This window comes from Xyrauchen texanus, chromosome 27 (genome assembly GCF_025860055.1).
Source record: "Xyrauchen texanus isolate HMW12.3.18 chromosome 27, RBS_HiC_50CHRs, whole genome shotgun sequence".
NCBI lineage: Eukaryota > Metazoa > Chordata > Actinopteri > Cypriniformes > Catostomidae > Xyrauchen > Xyrauchen texanus.
The window spans coordinates 19,361,058-19,381,209 of record NC_068302.1 but is presented as its reverse complement, the minus strand read 5'-3'; the positions used below and the strand labels follow the sequence as shown (position 1 = coordinate 19,381,209).

Here is a 20,152-nt window from a genome sequence, read left to right as displayed (position 1 = left end):
AAAAACCTGTTGAATGTGACACGCAAAGTCACGCTGGCGTGCTGGTGGGGTCTTTGGAAGCTTGGCCATCGTTTTCTGATTTGCACATCTGTGGGGCTTAAGCATGCTTTGGATGTTTTAATTTGGTTCTCGGTGAAGTGTTTTCTCCCCCAAGCCTTTATTAGAGCTTTGTTTAGTATTTTAAGAGCTTATTTTGATAAAAGAGTGCTAAGCTTTGTTGTCACAAGCACAAACAGAATGGATACAACATCGAAATTCAACAGAGGAGGATGTGGATGGAAATGCATTTTTGCATTATCAGTAATACTTGATTAAACTTGATATTTGATATGACCCCTTTTTCTTTAATGACAGAATGCACTGGACTACCCAAGTTTGTGCAAACCCGATGATCCATGTTTGTGATCCATCTTGTTTTGTGTGCTTCATTGAAAGCAAGGAAAACTTAGCTTTTTACAAAGGAGACAACATAGTCAATGTCACATACTTTATTTGATTAGTAGTGTAGTGCAGAATCTTCAATATTTTGTTTTCCAGGTTTACATGTAAAAAACAAATCAATGTGGTCTCAGACTTTTGGACCCCCGCTGTAGCATATAATAATTGAGCATAAAGTGGTTTAATCTCTTGCCATGTGAGACAAAGGGTCAGTAGATAAGGTTTACAAACTTCCTTGCTTTTTTAAGATTAGAGGTACATGGAAAGTTTCCTGATTTTTCAGTCTTGAGTAACTGTCAGCACTTCTTTTCATATTCATTCTCGGCGTCATGTCTTCTGGTTTCCAAAGAGAGATAGGTTAACATTTTCCTATTTGCAGGCAGGGCTGGACTGGAAATCTGGCATACCGGGCATTTCCCTGGTGGGTCGACGCACTTTGGGGCTGATCAAGGGCGGACTGTCCATTGGGAGAACGGGCCGTCATAAGCTAAAATTAGCCACCGCGTTATGCAGAAAGGACTACCTCAACATTTGGCCAGTTGCTGTATAAAATCCTGGGCCGATTTCTCTTCTCAGTCCAGCCCTCAAACCCACCTCAATCAGGTTACTTAGGTGTGAAAGGTTTATTGGCCCTGTGGGGCCCAAAAGCTGTCAATAAAAATGATGTGTTAAGACAAGACCCTATGAAGGCAATATCTGTGCCTATACATTTGAACAAAAGCTTTTTCTTACGCCTTTTTTACATTGCATGCGGAAGCAATGCATGAGCCAAAGCAGTGTGTCACAACATTTTTGCTGCAAACAACATGTGAGCTTTTACACCAGCAGCATTTCTGCTGCAGAAACTGCTGTGCTCTATACATAAAATAAAGTTATACAATTGTTATCAGGAGTGAGCTATTGTTACATAGTTGATCGCCATTAACTCTTATTTACATGATGCTGGTGTTATTTAATACAGTCTTGTAGAATTATTTCATGTAGTGGAAGCCAACACAATAAGCTCTGCTAATGTTTTAACATTATTATTTAGTGGAAGGGGAGGACGATGAGCCTGAATGTTGTTTCACAGAACAGAGGATGGTTTGATCACTTGGTTTGGCTTGATTACACTTAATAATTGCTTAATAATATAGTCAGAAATAAATAATTATGCACAACCATTGAAAATGTCATATAAGCGACAAATACTTTAATCACAAAAAGGATGCACTTCCAATATGTTCTTCACTGACAGCAACCCACATTTTTCTTTTGTTAATTTATCCTTATAAAAAGTTGAGTGTGATAGAGCACTTCAATACAAGTGCCCCACCAGAGACAGAAATACACTGGATCATTGCTACACAACAATAAAGGATGCATATTGCTCTGTCCTACGTGCAGCTTTAGGACTCCCTGATCACTGTCTGGTTCATCTTCTGACATGCAGGCAGAAACTAAAACCAGCTAAGCCTGTAGTAAAGACTGTAAAACGTTGGACCAATGAAGCAGAGCTGGAACTACAAGCCTACGTTGACTGCTTTGATTGGAGAGTTTTTGAAGCTGCAGCCACAGACTTGGACATATTCACCGAAACTATGACATCATATAGTTTTCTGTGAGGACATGTGCATACCTACTAGGACTTATTTAACAGACAACATCAAAACCTTTGGTTTACAGCAAAACTCAGGCAGCTTCATCAGGCCAAAGAGTATGCTTTCAGAAGTGGGGATAAAATCTTGTACGATCAGACCAAATACAGACTGACAGAGGAGATTAGAGTGGATAAAAGAAGCTTTTCTGAAAAGCTGAAAACAAATGTTTTCACCTAATGACCCTGCATCAGTGTGAAGAGGTCTGATAGACTTTACCAACTACAAGACACCATCCCCCAACACTGTAGGGAATCAACAATTGGCTAATGTCCTGAATGTGCTTTACTGTAGATTTGAAAAGCCCAGTCACACAACCCACACCCGCTCTGACCTTCAAAGCACACAAACATTTACACCTCCTGCCACCACCCGCCTCCCCTCTCCTGCTACTCAACATGAACTTAAGATCTGTGAAGATGATGTGGACCAGGTCTTCCGGAAACAGAAGACAAGAAAAGCACTGGGCCCAGATGGTGTTTTATTCACTTGTCTTAAATCCTGCGCTGACCTGTTGGCCCCCATCTTCACACAGATCTTCAACAGATCACTGGAACAGTGTGAAGTTCCCTGCTGCTTCAAATGCTCCACAATTATCCCTGTCCCAAAGAAACCCAAGATCAAGGACTTAATGACTACAGACCCATCGCTCTGACATCTGTGGTCATGAAGTAATTTGAGAGACTGGTGTTGGCCCACCTGAAGGTCTTCACTGAAGCCTTTCTGTATCCCCTTCAGTTTGCTTCTAGAGCAAACAGGTCTGTGGATGAGGCAGTCAATATGGGACTGCATTACATACTTCAACATCTAGACAGACCAGGGACTTTTGCAAGGATACTATATGTTGACTTCAGTTCGGCTTTTAACACCATCAACCCTGCTCTCCTATGGACTTAATAAACCCATCTTCATGTTCCCCACTCTATCTGTCAATGGATCATCAGCCTTCTGACAGACAGACAGGCAGCAGCTAGTGAGAATAGGGAAATTCACCTCCAGCACATGTACAATCAGCACTGGTGCCCCCCAGGGATGTATGCCCTCCCCGCTACACTTCTCCCTGTATACCAACAACTCCAACACCAAGAACCCCTCAGTTAAGCCCCTGAAGTTTGCAGATGACACTGCCAAGATGATGAGTCTGCATACAGAAGGGAAGTTGAAGAGCTGGCCTTCTGGTGCATTCAAAACAACCTGGAGCTGAACACACTTAAAACAGTGGAGAAGTTAGTGGACTTTAGGAGGAACACCCCAACATTAACCCCGCTCACCATTGTGGCAGCAGTGCTGTTAACCCTTTAGACCTGCTCTGTATTTAATATTACATAATAGGGCAGTTTTATTTTGCTTGTTCAATGCTATGACTTGTAGTATACTGTTTAAATTATAAAACCATAGGAAACAATAGGAAAAAAATTATTTCACATTCATTCCCTGCATCTCATGTCCTCTGGTCTCCAAAGAGAGATAGGTTAACATTTTCCTGTTTGCAGGGAAAACCCACCTCAATCAGGCTACTTAGGTGTGACAGGTTTATATGTCCCTGTGGGGCCCAAAAGCTGTCAATAAGAATGATGTGTTAAGACAAGACCCTATGAAGGCAATATCTGTGCCTATACCTTTAGAACAAAAGCTATTTCTTATTCCTGTTTTACATTGCATGCCGAAGCAGTCCGTTACAACAATTTTGCAGCAAACAACGTGTGAGCATTTACACCAGCAGCGTTTCTGCTGCAGAAACTGCTGCACTCTATACAGAAAATAAAGTTAGTAAATTGTTACCAGGAGTGAGCTATTGCTACAAATACGCCATTAAAACGTCTGGGTTACGTACGTAATCCCCGTTCCCCGATGGAGGGAACGAGACGTTGTGTCAGAGAAGCGACACTAGGGGTCTCTCTTGAGCGCCGATATTCACCTCTGATCTATGAAAAAAGGCCAATGAGAGTTGGCAACCAGTATTTGCATGTCCCGCCCCCGGACATACGGGTATTTAAGCGGCGCAAATACGGGAGTTCATTCAGGATTTTTCTGAGGAGCCGGAAATGGTCCGGCCACAACAGTGGCTCGGCTCAGCGACTAAGCAGGGGAGACACAACGTCTCGTTCCCTCCATCAGGGAACGGGGGTTACACACGTAACCACAGGTTCCACTTCTGTCGCTCTCTCCACGTTGTGTCAGAGAAGCGACACTAGGGGTCCACTTATAAAAGTGCCATGCGCTAAGCCGTGTACGTGAACTGCTGATACAGGAGCGAGCAGGTATTCTTACGTGCAGGTCGACCAACTGTATCAGGCTGCACGTACCCTTCCCCAGTGCCCCATTTAAGCCATCAGGATTCCTTATCGTTACCCTGGAGGGGGGAACAAGGTGCTGGCTGCCAACCTGGGAACGGGCCAAGCCTGGCCGGGCCTCTTTTCTCTCTATGTTTCTCGCATAGAGCAACTAAGGCTGGGGCCCTTACACGCATTGAGGGAAGGGGGTCTTAGCCCTTATTCAGGGTGGAGAAGACCCTGCGGAGACCACGCCTACCCGAGAGGGAAGGCAAGTTTAAGTGGCAAAACCATCAGAGGCCTGCTTAGGGCCTGTGTGGAAAAGTTGGTGCGGTGGTGGATACAACCTCATAGAGGGGGGAACATACAGCACGGCAACCAAGGCAGCCATGACTGCCTAAGGGAAAGACGGGAGTCCGCTCGCCAGAGGGGACAGAACCGTGGTGTTACACACAGGGGGAGTCCGAAGGAGGCCTTAACTGTGGAGCACCTATACCAGTACAGGGTAGCTTGTGGTACCCGCAGTGGCTTGGGTCATCATGTTCCTCCACTGAACTGCGACCCACGAGGGCTAGGGAGGAATCGACCAGTGTCCCAAACCTGAGATCTCCTGGGAATGAAGGCGCACTGTTTCCCCTGGTTAGGGGGAAGGGCGCTAGGTGCAAGCGATTCACCCGGTCAGATCGTGGGCGTGCTACCGAGTTCTACGGGCTTGGTACCTGAGAAAACATGGGACGATACTGACTCAACATGGAGATTGTAGAATCTCGCAAAAGTGTTAGGTGTTTAGGGCAGTGCCCCTAGCCAGTGCCCATGAGGACGCAACACTCCTGATGGAGTGAGCTTGGACCCGCAAGGGGGGGGGCACGGCCTGGGTGTGATAAGCCAGGGAAATGGCGTCGACAACCCAGTGGGCGAGTCTCTGCTTGGAGACAGCGTTCCCTTTCTGCTGTCCCCCAAATCAGACGAAGAGCTGCTCAGAGTGTCTGGTGCTCTGTGTGCGGTTCAGATAAATATGTAAGGCACGTACTGGACACAGCAGTGAAAGGGCTGGGTCTGCCTCCTCCCGGGGCAGCGCTTGCAGGTTCACCACCTGATCCCTGAAGGGCGTGGTAGGAACCTTGGGCACATAGCCCGGTCGAGGTCTTAGGATCACGAAAGTATCTGCCGGACCGAACTCCAGGCAAGCGTCGCTAACAGAGAACGCATGCAGGTCCCCGACCCTCTTGATGGAAGCGAGCGCGATCAGCAGGGCAGTCTTGAGAGAGAGGGCCCTGAGTCCAGCTGAGTCAAGCAGCTCGAAGGGGGGTCTCTGGAGTCCCGTAAGGACGACCGAGAGATCCCAGGAGGGGAACTGGTTAGGCCGGGAGGGAGTTATCCTCCGGGCACCTTTTAGGAACCTGACGATTAAGTCGTGCTTACCAAGAGACTTGCCGTCTACTGTGTCGTGTTGGGCTGCGATCGCGGCGACATACACCTTGAGGGTGGAGGGGAACAGCCTCCTCTCCAGCCTCTCCTGAAGAAACACGAGCACTGAGCTAACTGCACACTTCTGCGGGTCTTCGGCTCGGGAAGAACACCAGTCCGCGAACAGACGCCACTTTAGAGCGTAGAGATGCCTGGTAGAGGGGGCTCTGGCTTGGTTGATTGTATCTATGACGGTCAGTGGTAGGCTGGCTAGATCTTCCGCATCCCATCCAAGGGCCAGACGTGGAGGTTCCAGAGGTCTGGGTGCGGGTGCCAGAGCGTGCCCCATCCCTGAGAAAGAAGGTCCTTCCTCAGGGGAATTCTGTCGTGAGGAGCGTGAGGTCCGAAAACCAAGTCCGGGTGGGCCAGTAAGGGGCTACCAGAATGACTTGCTCCTCGTCCTCCCTGACCTTGCATAGCACCTGTGCAAGAAGGCTCACTGGGGGAATGCGTGCTAGCGCAGCCCGCCCGGCCAGCTGTGTGCCAACGTGTCTGCCCCGAGGGGAGCCTCTGTCCGGGCATACCAGAGCGGGCAGTGGGAGGTTTCTTGGGAGGCAAACAGGTCTACCTGCGCCTTGCCGAACCGGTCCCAAATCAGCTGGACCGACTGGGGGTGGAGCCTCCACTCTCCGCCAGGCAAGCTTTGTCTTGACAGCGCGTCCGCTATCACATTGAGGTTGCCGGGGATGTGAGTGGTGCGCAGTGACTTGAGTCGCTGCTGACTCCAAAGGAGGAGACAACGGGCGAGCTGTGACATGTGGAGGGAGCGTACTCCGCCTTGGCGGTTTATGTAGGCTACGACCGTGGTGCTGTCTGTCCTGACTAGGACGTGTTTGTTCCGAATTAACGGGAGAAACTTCTGCAGGGCCAGAAAAACAGCCAGCAGCTCTAGGCAGTTGATGTGCCAGCGCAGCGGGCCTCGGTTCCACCGGCCTGCGGCTGCGTGCCCGTTGCATACAGTGCCCCAACCCAATTTGGAGGCGTCGGTTGTGACCAGAACGTGTCGGGACACCTGCTGCAAGGCTTCTCCTGCCCTTAGAAAGCAGAGGTCTGTCCAGGGTTTGAAGGTTTGGCGGCAGGCAGAGGTAACTTTTATGTTGTGCGTGCCGCGGCGCCATGCTAGTCTTGAGACTCGAGTCCGGAGCCAGTGCTGAAGTGGTCTCATATGCATCAACCCCAGCAGCGCTGCCGCAGCGGAGGATGCCATATGCCCCAGGAGCTGTTGGAAACATTTTAGTGGGACCATGGCGCCTGGCTTGAAGGAAGCGAGGCATTTCAGCACTGACTGAGCACTCTCGTTGGAGAGACGTGCTGTCATTGGGACTGAGTCTAACTCCAGACCGAGAAAAGAGATGCTCTGGACCGGGGAGAGCTTGCTCTTTTCCCAGTTGACCTGAAACCCCAAACGGCTGAGGTGGCTGAGAACCTGGTCTCTGTGTGCGCATAGTAACTCTCGGGAGTGGGCCAGTATGAGCCAGTCGTCGAGGTAATTGAGTATGCGTATGCCGGCTTCTCGGGCGGGGCAAGAGCTGCCTCTGCGACTTTCGTGAAGACGCGAGGGACAGAGACAGGCCGAAGGGAGGACTTTGTACTGATACGCCTGGCCGTCGAACGCGAACCTTAGGAAGGGTCAATGTCGAGGGCGAATTGAGACGTGGAAGTACGCGTCCTTCAGGTCTACCGCTGCGAACCAATCTAGATGCCGGATGCCAGATAGAATTTGTTTCTGGGTGAGCATTTTGAACGGGAGTTTGGACAAGGTCCGATTGAAAACTCGCAGGTCCAAGATCGGTCGTAAGCCGCCGCCTTTCTTGGGTACAACGAAGTAAGGGCTGTAGAAACCCTTCTTCAATTCGGTTGGAGGGACAGGCTCTATCGCGTCCTTTAATAGAAGGGAGGCGATTTCTTCGCGCAGGGAGTGGGCATGTTGGCCGTGTACTGCGGAAAAATGTACGTCCACGAAGGGGGCAGAGACCTGGCAAACTGAATTGTGTAACCGAGTCGAATGGTCCGGTGCAGCCAGCGTGACGGGTTGGGCAGTGAAAGCCACGCCTCTAAACTCCGTGCTAAGGGCACCAAGGGGACCGGTTTTTTGGGCGTACCGGCGGGGCTCGCAGCGGTCGCGGAACAGGTAACGCGGCGTCGGGAGGCAACGTGGCGTCCCGAGGCTCTGGTGCTGAGAATAAACTCAAAGCACTTACCTTGCTCCGCGCATCCGGCAGGGGGCGGGTTCGTGACTGAGGAGGAGGTCTGATGCTGGCATCCTCTGGACTTGTCTGAACCGGCCGGCCGTGGAACAGTCGTGGCGCTGAAGGCGGGGACACCGCGTCCATGGAGCCGAGACTGTTGAGGCCTGAAAGCAGAGTGCCGTGAGAACGGCATTTGCGGGCCATGTGCCCCAGAGACAAAGGAAATAGCTCTTTTATTGAGAATTTGGGTACCGCAGCCCGTGTTAGGGGGTGCGGCAAATGAAAAAACAAAGGATTCTCCTCCCGGCCCTCCACCGGGGGACGGAGCGGTCTTACCACCTCCGGAGCTAACGTCTTGGGCTCTGGGTGCGTTGTCTCAGGAGCGCCTGGGAGCCTTCAGGGTCCTCGAGGGGGTCCGTGAGACAGGGGGCGTGCGCTTCCCGCGGTTTGCTCGAAGCTGGTGCTGAGAGCTGGGCCCAGTAGAGGCAGAGCAGGAGCTTGCCTTCTGGCCGCGGGAGGACGCCCTCGGCGAGCAGACGGGGCATGGGCCGTGGGGGCAGGCTTGCGGCGAGGCATGATGTGAGAGATGGCCTCCGTCTGCTTCTTCACCATGGAGAACTGCTGGGCAAAGTCCTCGACGGTGTCGCCGAAGAGGCCGAACTGGGAGACGGGGGCGTTGAGGAAGCGAGTCTTGTCGGCTTTACGCATCTCGACCATGTTCAGCCACAGTTGACGTTCCTGGACTACTAGCGTGGCCATCGCCTGCCCGAGCGCTTGCGCTGTGACCTTCGTCGCTCTCAGGGCGAGGTCGGTCGCTGAGCGCAGTTCCTGCAGCGTGTCGGGATCAGGGCCACCCCCGTGCATGTCGCGTAGTGCCTTGGCTTGGTGGACCTGCAGGAGAGCCATGGCATGCAGGGCGGAAGCGGCACGTCCGATGGCGCTGTAGGCCTTCGCTGTCAGCGAGGAGGTTGCTCTACAGGTCCGGGAAGGGAGTACGGGGCGACCTCGCCAGGTGGTAGGGGTACCGGGGCATAGATGGATCGCAACCGCCCTATCCACCTCGGGAATCGCCTTGTACCCATGGCGCGCTCCGCCGTCGAGTGTGGCGAGGGCTAACGAGCTCTCCACGAAGACGTCAGCTCGTCATGCACTTCCACGAAAAACGGGACCGGGGGGGCGAGGCTGTGAGCGGCGCCCAGACCCCAGGAACCAGTCGTCCAGCCGTGATGGTTGTGGGGAGGATGGAGGGTTCCAATCCAAGCCCACGCTGTTGGCTGCCCAGGAAAGCATGTCGGTCATCTGTGCGTCAGCCTCAGCCTGGGCATGCAGGCCCGAAGGCGGCAGCCCAGAGGAGTCCTCAGCATCAGATAACACGCCCTCCGATGCCGCGGCGAGCTCATCTGCTTCCATCGCAAGAGGGTCGGCAGACTGGCTGTGAGGCGAGTCACCACTGCCTCGAGCACGGACGGGAATCAACGAGCATGCCGGGGTGCGGGTGGTCCGAGGGGGCGTACCTGGCGGAACTGCGCCCGCTGCCATCCCCAAATCGCCTACATTGCCAGCCGCATCGTCCTCAATCCCGTGGGAAGAAGGAGCGACACGGGGGGCGGCTGGAGTGGCTTGCTCACGGTTGTAAGCAAGCCGCGACCACAACGTTGTCATGGTCATGTTCTCGCAGTGAGAACATGAACCATCCACGAACGCAGCCTCGGTGTGATCGCTACCCAAACACACGAGACAGCGCCTGTGGCCGAATCCAACAGCATGCAGCAGAGGGATAGCAGGAACTCGGCGTGTACACGCAGCAGTTGCAGACACGACCATCGGCTCCGAAGAAATTTTCTGAATGAACTCCCGTATTTGCGCCGCTTAAATACCCGTGTGTCCGGGGGCGGGACATGCAAATACTGGTTGCCAACTCTCATTGGCCTTTTTTCATAGTCCAGAGGTGAATATCGGTGCTCAAGAGAGACCCCTAGTGTCGCTTCTCTGACACAACGTGGAGAGAGCGACAGAAGGGGAACTTATTTTATTGATGATGCTGGTGTTATCTTATACAGTCTTTTAGAATTATTTCATGTAGTGGCAGCCTGCTTCTGCTTATGATGTAAATTCCTTTTTTTTTTTTACATGGACAAAGAACAAAATCTAGCCAAAAAGAAGGGTTTTTTTGTGTTTGTTTTCCGATGGCTCGTAACAGCTCACCTGGGAGATCTTTAAAGAAAACTTTTAACCGGCTGCTAAACACCTTACAGCCATTGGTCCATGTCATTGTTCGGTGTGACCTGGAGTTCCACCTTCCTTGAGGCCGATAACTAATTTTGTTTACATTGTTCAATCAGTCAAGATTAGTCAACATGAGCCCACCGGCTTGCACCAGCGTTTAATTGGTCTTCAGAACGAATCAAATCTACTCAAATACTCTCAAGTGTCCATTCACTCATTTGGCATCTGCAGCGAAAGCCATTCACACAACTGCCCAAAGAAATGCCTATCATCATTCTTGTGTCTGTATTTTGCCCATTAACACCCTTTTATAGACCCATCTTTGCAGTAGGATCAATGTCATCATAAATTACAATAACAGAGTGTAATGGGTGCATATCATGTCTGTGTATAGTGTGTTAGCATGTTAGCGTCATGAATTCAGAATGTAAACAAGACAAATGAAAAATGTTCTACTGCATGTATATTACTTTGAATCTTCATTGAGTGGTTAAAACAACTTCTTTTACTGATCTAGATTGAATTCTAGTCATAGAATGAGGCATAAAGTAATTGAGAACACATTTTAATGTCACATTAGCTTCTTGAGCATTCTTATATTTAAATGTACCTCTAAACACCTCCCACAGTGGTGTGGCTGTGTAACAGCCACTGTGTAACTCTTGTCAGCTGGCATCAACCTCTTTGTCCCCAGGCAGACGGCCGCGGCTGCTACCCTGGTGGATGGCAGCGGCGAGTACTCTGCGACAGCGCATCCCTCCTCCCTCCCGGGTTTCAGCACCACTGTAACAGATAAAGGACGGGCAAGGAGGAGATGGGAACAGGCTGAACAGTATTCATAAAAGTTTAATGAAAAACTCAACATAAAACAAATGTAAACAAACACACACATGCAGTGAGGCTGTGTGCTTTTCTCTCTCTCTAACTGGCAACTCTGGCTCCCCTTTACCATGCACTCCCATTGATCGGCTTATTCAGTGCCGGCCATGCACCATCATGGCCCGGCCATGCCCTCCTCCTGGATGTTTGCAAACAGAATATCGTTGCTCGTCTGTTTTGAACTTCTTTTTTATCCCTGAACGAAGAACGCAGAAGAATTTGTCCAGAACTATATCAGGTCCTTTAGCAGTGATATATAATGCACATAGTTATTGTGGGGTCACCTAATTCATTAATGTTTATTAACTGTATATATATATACATATACATATATATATATATATACTCTATGTATATTAAAGCATTTCAGCTTAACAAATTTCAGTTTTCTAAGGCCACCAGTAGTGGTATTTTTGTGAACATGTTGTTTGTGTTGGTTCAAAATATTATCGCCTTAATAAATCATGATTTCTGCATGAAAGTATTTGCACACAGGGGTTATGCATAAGCACATTCATACACACTGTTTGTGAGTGCAGCATTTTCAGGGGCATTTTGACCTAAATTTTTTCAGCTGCAATGATTGATATCTGACAGAGAGAAGTTTATTGATGGTGATACAGAGCAGTGAAGAAGCATTTGACATTGAAATTGAGGCACAATGTGACCATCTATAACTACTGAACATTTATCCAGCACAGTTTCCTTTAAATGGTTTCACACCAGGAGGTCTTTGATACCTGGAGAATGCTGGCCATTAGCATTCACATTTATCCCATTGAATTCCAAATCAATGGCAGAAAAACGTGATCTGCTTGCTGCCATCTTTGCTCATGGACACACAGTTCTGGGTACTTCACGGTTTTAAAAGTCCTCCAAAAAAACTGCCACAAGCAAAACATCTACTATAGTATCATGAAACATTTGCGAGTTATATGGTGCTTGCAAAAATATTTATTTTATCTGCATACATGGCCTCCTTCATATTATTCTATGCTTTTTGCCCCCAGAATGGTGTAATTATGCCATCTACTAGCTGGGGTTAACTGTCTATGCAGACCAGCCAAACCTGATCCCTTGGTTGAAACATTGCAGTTTTTAGTTGCAATGTTCCCTAAGCTGTTTTGCATTCAAGAATCATAAGATCTTCTCATGATCAACATCCTGGGGTGTTGCACCCCTTTTCATGAAGATTGCTTTTATCTTTAGGTGGAGGAAATTGTTGACGTAGGCACATTTGCAGCAGAAGACATCCACATTCCCAGCATCTACGTCCACAGAATCGTCAAAGGAGAACAATACGAGAAGCGAATTGAGGTGAGGCGGCTTGACTGGCGCACTCATTTCTATTAATTTTCTTTTATCCATTTATCCCCCTTCATCTGTCTTTTACTGCTGCCCCTCTGTCTTACCCTTGGCAGAGGCGCACAGTAAAGAAAGGCCAGACTGAAAAGCCTAAACCCAAGAAAGACTCTGATGTTGTGAGAGAGCGGATTATTCGCAGAGCTGCACTAGAGTTTGAAGATGGAATGTACGGTATGTTTGTGAAAATTTACTGACATTCAGAGGTGTAGAAGTACAAATAAATTATAATTAAGTTAAAGATATTGGGTATTGTGTCAAATTTTAGCTCAAATTTAAGTCAAATTATCTAGCCAAAATCATACTTGAGTTAAAGTAAAAAGTTTCCACATTTAATTGTAGTTAAGTATTAAAAGTAAAAATATTTTTTTTTTTTATTAAAGGGATAGTTCACCCAAAAATTAAAATTCTCTTATTATTTACTCATCCTCATCCCATCCCAGATGTGTATGACCTTCTTTCTTCTGCTGAACACAAATGAAGATTTTTAGAAGAATTTTGCAGCTTTGTAGGTCCTCAAAATGCAAGGCAATGGGTACCAAAAAATGTTATGCTCCAAAAAGCACATAAAGCCTTCTGAAAAGTAATCCGTAAGATCAGTGGTTAAATGTATATCTGCAAAAGCAATATTAAAAGTGGTAGAGCAGAAACAGATCTATATATATATATATATATATATATATATATATATATATATATATATATATATATATATATATATATATATTTTTTTTTACAATAAATTCTACTCCCTACCTAGTAGGTGGCGATATGCATGATGAATGCAAAAGAAGAATGTGAAAGTGAAAGCAGAGATTTATTGTAAAATGACTTAAATATTAAACAGTTTCTCACCCATACCTATCATATTACTTCAAAAAACATATATTAAACCAATGTTGTATAGATTACATTTATGCTGCCTTTATGTGGTTTTGGAACTTAAAATGTTGTCCCCATTGACTTGCATTGTATGGACCAACAGAGCTGAAATATTCTTCTAATAATCCCTGTTTGTGTTCAGCAGAAGAAAGAAAGACATACACATCTGGGATGGCACGGGAGTATATGATCATAGAATTTTGGTATTTTTGGGTTTACTAGTTCTTTAAATAGACTGATGAAATCGAGATTTTCTCATTAAAGTTAGGTTGATATTTACAACTTACAGATCTATCTTTTTAATCACAATTTTCTTCATTTGCTTAATGTTCTAACCGTTAAAGGCTCCAGATTTTGCAATCAGCTATAGCTGTTTTTTAGCTGAATATAGTTTTTTACAGACTGGCTATAGTTGTAGAGTGTGTTCACATTCAAGTTTGTCTTCAACAAAAGTTATTATAAGAATTTGAGATGACAAAAAGATGACAAAAATATATTTTTATATTATGATGATAGATTTAAGTATGACCCCCCCTCCCACCACCACCTCCTTAGAAATGTAAATGAGTAAATGTATTCAAAATATTTATTTACTCTCTTGGTGACAACTGAGTTGATGTAAATTAAGATGGTTCAGGGTTGTATGTGAACTGCATGGAGGTTTTAGACCATGCCACTTATGTTTATTGTTTTAATCTCATAGGACTCCCATTGTATCTTTAATTTTAATGAATACTATTGTAAACAAATATGCTTAATGTTAATTAAAAATAAGAAAAAGTTATTTTAGTCTAATGGAAATCCATTAATGCAGTTTAATTACCTTTTTAGCTAACCTGGGCATTGGAATTCCCATGCTGGCTAGTAATTTCATTCAACCAGATATTACTGTTCACCTGCAGAGTGAGAATGGCATTTTGGGGCTGGTAAGATTTCCTTTCACAGATTTCCTTTGTTTTGCTGAACAATTGGTGCTAAATACTGTTACAAAAGCAATTGTTTAGAAGGAAAATTCTATTGTTATTTACTCTCCCTCGTGTTGTTCCAAAATTTAGACCTTATTTTCTTAATTGAAACACAAAATTCTGAAGAATGAAGAGGTGCTCACTTCCGAGCAATTATCATGAACTGGAAGATTATCAGTAAATTTAAATTTCAGTCTGTTGCACACAAAACTATCATATGACTTTAGAATGTATAGCGCACAAGTTGTATGGACCATTTTATAATATTTTAACAGTGCTTTTGTGTCCTTTTTCAGTCTTGAAACCCATTTACTGTAAGAGCATGAACAAAAGCGACTATAATGCATTTAAAACAAATTCTCCTTTTGTGTTCCATGGAAGAATGAAAGTCAGGTTTGCTGGTAAATAATTAATAAAATAATTTCCATTCTTGGGTGAACTATCCCTTTAAGATTTAATGTTGACTTGCAGAGGCATAAATTATAATGAAAATACTGTATATTTGAAGTAAGTCTGTAGCTAGGAATAATTATGGAAAATGTATTGCCACTATCTGATATAGATATTAAATATGACATAAAAAATAATGAGTTTGGATATAAAAGCGTTAGATCTGAGTACATTTAATGAAGCGTTAAATCCTTGGGTCCGTTTATCTTTAAACAATGTTGTTGTTTGTCATATTTATTTCTTATTTAATTTGAGCTGAGTGATTTTGCACTTATCATTAATGCATTCATGAGCACCTTTTTTGTGCCCTTTGAATAATTCAGGGCCCATACCCAACAGAGGAAGAGGTTGATGCAGATCTCATCAATGCTGGTAATAATTATCCTCACTTACATAGTTTTACAAAGCATTAGCATAAATTACCTTTTAATGTCCCTATTTGTCCATTCAGAACACTAAATTAAAAGCTCTTTCCATTTCACCTTCACATTTCAGGTAAAGAAACTGTCACAGTTCTTACTGGAGCCTCCTATTTCTCTAGTGATGATTCCTTCGCCATGATCAGAGGGTAAGATGAAGAATCACATCTGAGTTAAACATTATGCAAACTTGTATTCTGTCAGATTAACTGCTTGTAATGACTATATTCCTTATTCACAAAATTCAGCGCTATTTGCCTACCGCTATGAACGTTGCGCTAGTAAGTGCCTGCATAAAGCCGGCAGTAAATGGAAATGTTTTGTATGCGTTTTTTATTGATCATGACAGTAGTAATTTTTCCAAATGATTTTAACATGATGGTGAACCAGCTAGACCATTATCAAACTTTTCAGATGGGTAAAGGAAGCTTTCCCAAAAAATACATTATAAATGACCAACATTTTTCACAAGTTGTCATTATTTTCAGTATGCAGTACTTTAACCCTGACTATGACACTTTTAAAGAGGTCAGCTGTGGGTGGAAGAGACCACTTAGACATTCTAATAATAAACAAAATGGCAATTTTTTGTGCCGAATGAAGTGGTGTGGCTGTTTTCGGGGCCACAATTTGTTGTGGAGTGGCTGTATGTTGTTTGCTGTTGTTTGAGTGTTAATGGAGAAAGTGTGGGACAGAGCTGAGGCAGAATGTGTAATGAATCGGTCGTGACGGTGGCTGCACCTTGGGCTACGTTGGCTGACATTTTCAGCTCTGTCAAAATAGGAGGCTACTTTAATTGGATGCTTCTTGTACTGCTCAGTAGGGTGAGACAAGCCGGAACGAAGGTGCTTTGTCTCTGCCGGGGCCGATCTGGCCTTCACGGAGAGGACGTGCGGCGCTGTCGATAAAGTAATTGACTCTTGCTGCTCCTAAGTGCGCAAGTGTTATTGTGCTTCCTGTGTGTGTCTGTGTATATCAATTTCCTTACAACACCATTTTAAATGCTGTTTTGCTCAGCATACCATACTGATGTTAGTTTGAATAATTTGAATGATGTTAGTTTTTCCATGGAATACAAAGGGAGAATTTTGAAGTATGTTGAGACAGCTATTTTCCATACAATAACAATTGATGGGGACTACTTCTGTCAAGTTTCAAAAGAGCATCATGAAAGTAGTTCAAATGACTTTTTCATTATATTCCAAGTCTTCTGAAGCCATACGATACCTTTGTGTGAGAAAGACTTACATTTTGACCTTCTTATGTCTTCAGAAGATTTGAAATATAACTAACAAGTCAGATGGACCTAATTTAGTAAAGGTTCTTGGTGTTTTTTGCCATTTTGTATCTTGACAGCCCCAGTCTTCATTCACCTTCATTATATAGGAAAAAAAAATCACCTTTTGTGTTCCACAGAAGAAAGTCATGCAGGTTTGGAACAACATGAGGGAAAGTAAATTATAAATGTATTTTCATTTTGGGGTGAACTTTTCCAATAATATTTCTGTCTGCTATCTGAATCAATCCAGCCTGTTTTAATGAGGTCATCATGAGGTTTACATTATTCTTTAATAATGCTGCTCTTGTGGGTGGAGTTGTTTGCATGAGCTATATGTTAGACATTAGTCCCATGTTGTTGAGAGTCCTCCATGTCGATATTTTATGGGTCTCATTGATGTATCAGTGGAAAGCTGACCCCATCTTCCCACATGCCTTGCCGTTATTTCTGTGTTCACCATTTGTGAATCCAGCTGCAGTCAAATATTTGAATGGTCATGGGGTTTGCTGTACCAGGCAAAAGGCGAGTCATGACAGCACATACATTAAGAATAGGGACCTTCCACCTACTTACAGTCTGCCCATAGATTAATGAGTAAGACTGTCTAATCTGATAAGGTAGTGGTTTAGTGGTGCAACATTTTAAACCAATAGGCTAGACATGTTGGCAGACTTTTACTTTTAGCTAGTTTGTAGGTTAGTAGGTATTGACTTTATTTGGAAGGTCATTTGGATTTGATAGTTTTGCCTAAATCAAAAGCAAATTGAGTATGAACTACTGCCTAAAATTCTGTAAACATTTACTAACCCTCATTTTGTTTCAAACCCGGATTAACTTTCTTGCCTCTAAGGAACACAAAATGTGATGTCCTGGATGTTTTTGCTGCTCTTTTCAATACACAAAAAGCATACAATGGACCAGGGGCTGTCAGGCACAAAGGGCAAGAAAGCACCATAAAAGCACCATAAAATTAGCCAATACAACTTTGCACTATATTCTAATCATTCTAAAGCCAAAGGATAGCACATTTAAGTAGTTATTTGCTGAAAATCTTCACTACTTCCGAAGCTCTCAGATGCTTGGGAATTGTCAATGATGCCAAAGCCATCGTCTTTTGCATGTCTCATATAATACAAATTAGTGAGACCAAACATATCAGATAAAGGGGTCATGACATGCCTTATATATTAAATGTGATTCCTCCTGTCATGATCCCTTTAAAGGTTAAGATTCAATATCCGAATCTGTTAAAATATTTAGCTATTATACTAACGAGTTAAGTTAGATTTTTTTTGTATCTTTTCCTCTAGGGGCCACATCAACTTGACTATGTTGGGTGCCATGCAGGTATCCAAGTATGGAGATCTTGCCAACTGGATGATTCCGGCAAGTTTAAAATTTCTTTCACTTCTTTGACAAAGCAGAATGAAGCTAAAACAAGATTACATTGACTATTATGATTATGGCAGGTGCTTTCATCCAAAACTACTCAATGTACTATATTTAATCAGTATGTGTGTTCCCTGCGAACTAAAACCATTTCCCTTGCGTTGCTAGTGCCATACTCTACCAGCTGAGCTATAGGAACTATATATACTGAACCACTATTTCACTAAAGACTTAAAGGAGCATCTGGCATCAGTCTAACTGTGTTTTATCCCACACACAGACAATGCCTTGGTTAATGCATGTACATTCTAAGGCACATTGTGTTTGTAATTGCTTATTGTCCCTTTAAAGTATTTGAAAAAAAGGCATGTGGACAAGGTAAAACCTAATCCACAGTTTCATCAAAGGCATTCAAATCTGAAGCAAGCCAAACTTTAAAACCATCGTAGCACAAATCCACTTATTTTCTTCCTGTATCTTTTCTCTTAACCTCCTGCTGAAATTAACTTAAGCTTTTCTTTTTGTTTTATGAAATAACTGAGCATCTAATGATTGGATTCACAGCATGAAATCAGAAATGATTTATGTTCAAGACCATGTTCTCTGAGGAGCCCAAATAGAAATGCGTGGTCTCATTTTACAGCTGTTACAATCTCCTTTCATGCACAATAAATACATAATTTTCACTCAGGTCATTTAAGTACAAACACATGAAGAGTTTAAAGCTGAAGTGCGAATTTCTGTGCTACTGTTGTTACCTAATGGAATTGCAGAGCTAATGATTGTTTTCAAACAGGTTTCCCCAACATATCGCAGGTCTTCCATTAGTAAAATATTAGAGGGTCCTGCCCCAAACTCACACCATGGTTTGAGCCAGTGTTGTTGTTTTGTGCTGATCAGGATGCTCAAACATGGCTAGAAATAAATGCTGTAAATCCCTGACTCAAATTCTTGACCAAAACAGCCCTTCCATAAAACTAGGAACACTCAACAATTGAGATGTAACAATAGCCTCTTAATTGAATGTAAAGGGTTTCAGACCTACTCTATGTCAATTTAGTTTCCCTTCTCTTATTCGTATACTTGCATTCACATTGTTCAGTAAAATGTTTTCTTACAAATGCTCAAGTACTGTCTGCAAGCCAGCTAGCCTTCTATTGTCCTAAATCCAAAGTCATTGCTTCCCTCTAGGTTCACTAAAAGGTTTCTGAGTCTTAATGAGAGTCAATGTTGGCTATGGTTTTTAGAGCCGTAGTACTACTTGTTATCGCCGGTGGCGCCTGGCGCTGCTGTCAGTTGAGGGGGCTGTCGATACTCAGCTGCTCTTCATGCAGACACCTCTGCAGGGTTATTTATAGTCCTCCAGGCCACTTGTTCTGTCACTGACTGATGCCTTCCAGCCTCATGGCCCTCTGCACGTCTCACTTATCGAGTTTGGCTGAAGATTATTTCTTACAAACTGGTACACATGAACCATGATCTGCTCTATGCTTTCTGTGTTTTTTCCCCCTCCTGGTCTCTTTCTCTTTTTGCTTCTTTTTTAAGACACCTTACTTGGACTTTGGAAATGCAGAGTTGAAGTGATTATCTATTAAGAGATTAAAGGAGCATTTCTTTTAATAATGCTTATGAGAAATGTGCTGCTTAAGCACTATTCTGATGGAATATTTTTTTTACCAATGTTTGAGTTACAGTTATTAACATTGGATGTATGTGATGTGGGGCTCTATTTTCGTGAGTGCGTAAAGTCTTATCGAATATTGGTGAGAGTGCTTATTCTAAGTGCAATTGTCGTGCCAGTGCAAATTGGGAGTGGGTGGGAGTGTTTTATGCCATCTGTAGGTTTATGTTACCTAACTGTTGGTGTATTGTATGATGATGAAGTTAATGCAAAGTGCAATTTTTTTAATTTCCTGAGAAATAGGTTATTGTGTCACACAGCGTGTCACATTGTAAATGACACTCAATTTACACAACAAAGTTCTTATGAATATGCTTTCTTTGTTTATATCGCTGGTGCTTGTGGGAATGGACTATATAAAAGGAACTTGGCACTTCAATATCCAATGCAATTTCACTAAACCCACTTGCGCCAAGACTTACCGCATTCTTGCACGAAAATACCAAAACTTCATGGGCATGCCCATTGAGTTTGCACTTATGACTGCTCTTTGTGCTAGCGATCTTATTATAGGTCCCTTCATGTTTTTACTAAGTAGATCTGGGGTTCATAGAAGGTCATATGCTCTGGATTTGATCTGATCTGGAACAGTTTGTGATTGGACTCTACTTATTGT

General features: G+C 44.4%; 1 protein-coding gene across 1 annotated transcript in view; it reads left to right on the top strand.

Moving 5' to 3' along the window:
* LOC127620602 (succinyl-CoA:3-ketoacid coenzyme A transferase 1, mitochondrial-like) overlaps window positions 1–20,152 on the top strand; it is a 78,507-nt gene that overhangs the window by 27,051 nt on the left and 31,304 nt on the right. Inside the window, exons 8-13 of the mRNA XM_052093769.1 lie at window positions 12,319–12,426; window positions 12,531–12,645; window positions 14,185–14,279; window positions 15,092–15,140; window positions 15,264–15,336; window positions 17,777–17,852. Coding sequence (XP_051949729.1) covers window positions 12,319–12,426; window positions 12,531–12,645; window positions 14,185–14,279; window positions 15,092–15,140; window positions 15,264–15,336; window positions 17,777–17,852 — 516 coding nt within the window. The remainder of the gene's footprint in view (window positions 1–12,318; window positions 12,427–12,530; window positions 12,646–14,184; window positions 14,280–15,091; window positions 15,141–15,263; window positions 15,337–17,776; window positions 17,853–20,152) is intronic.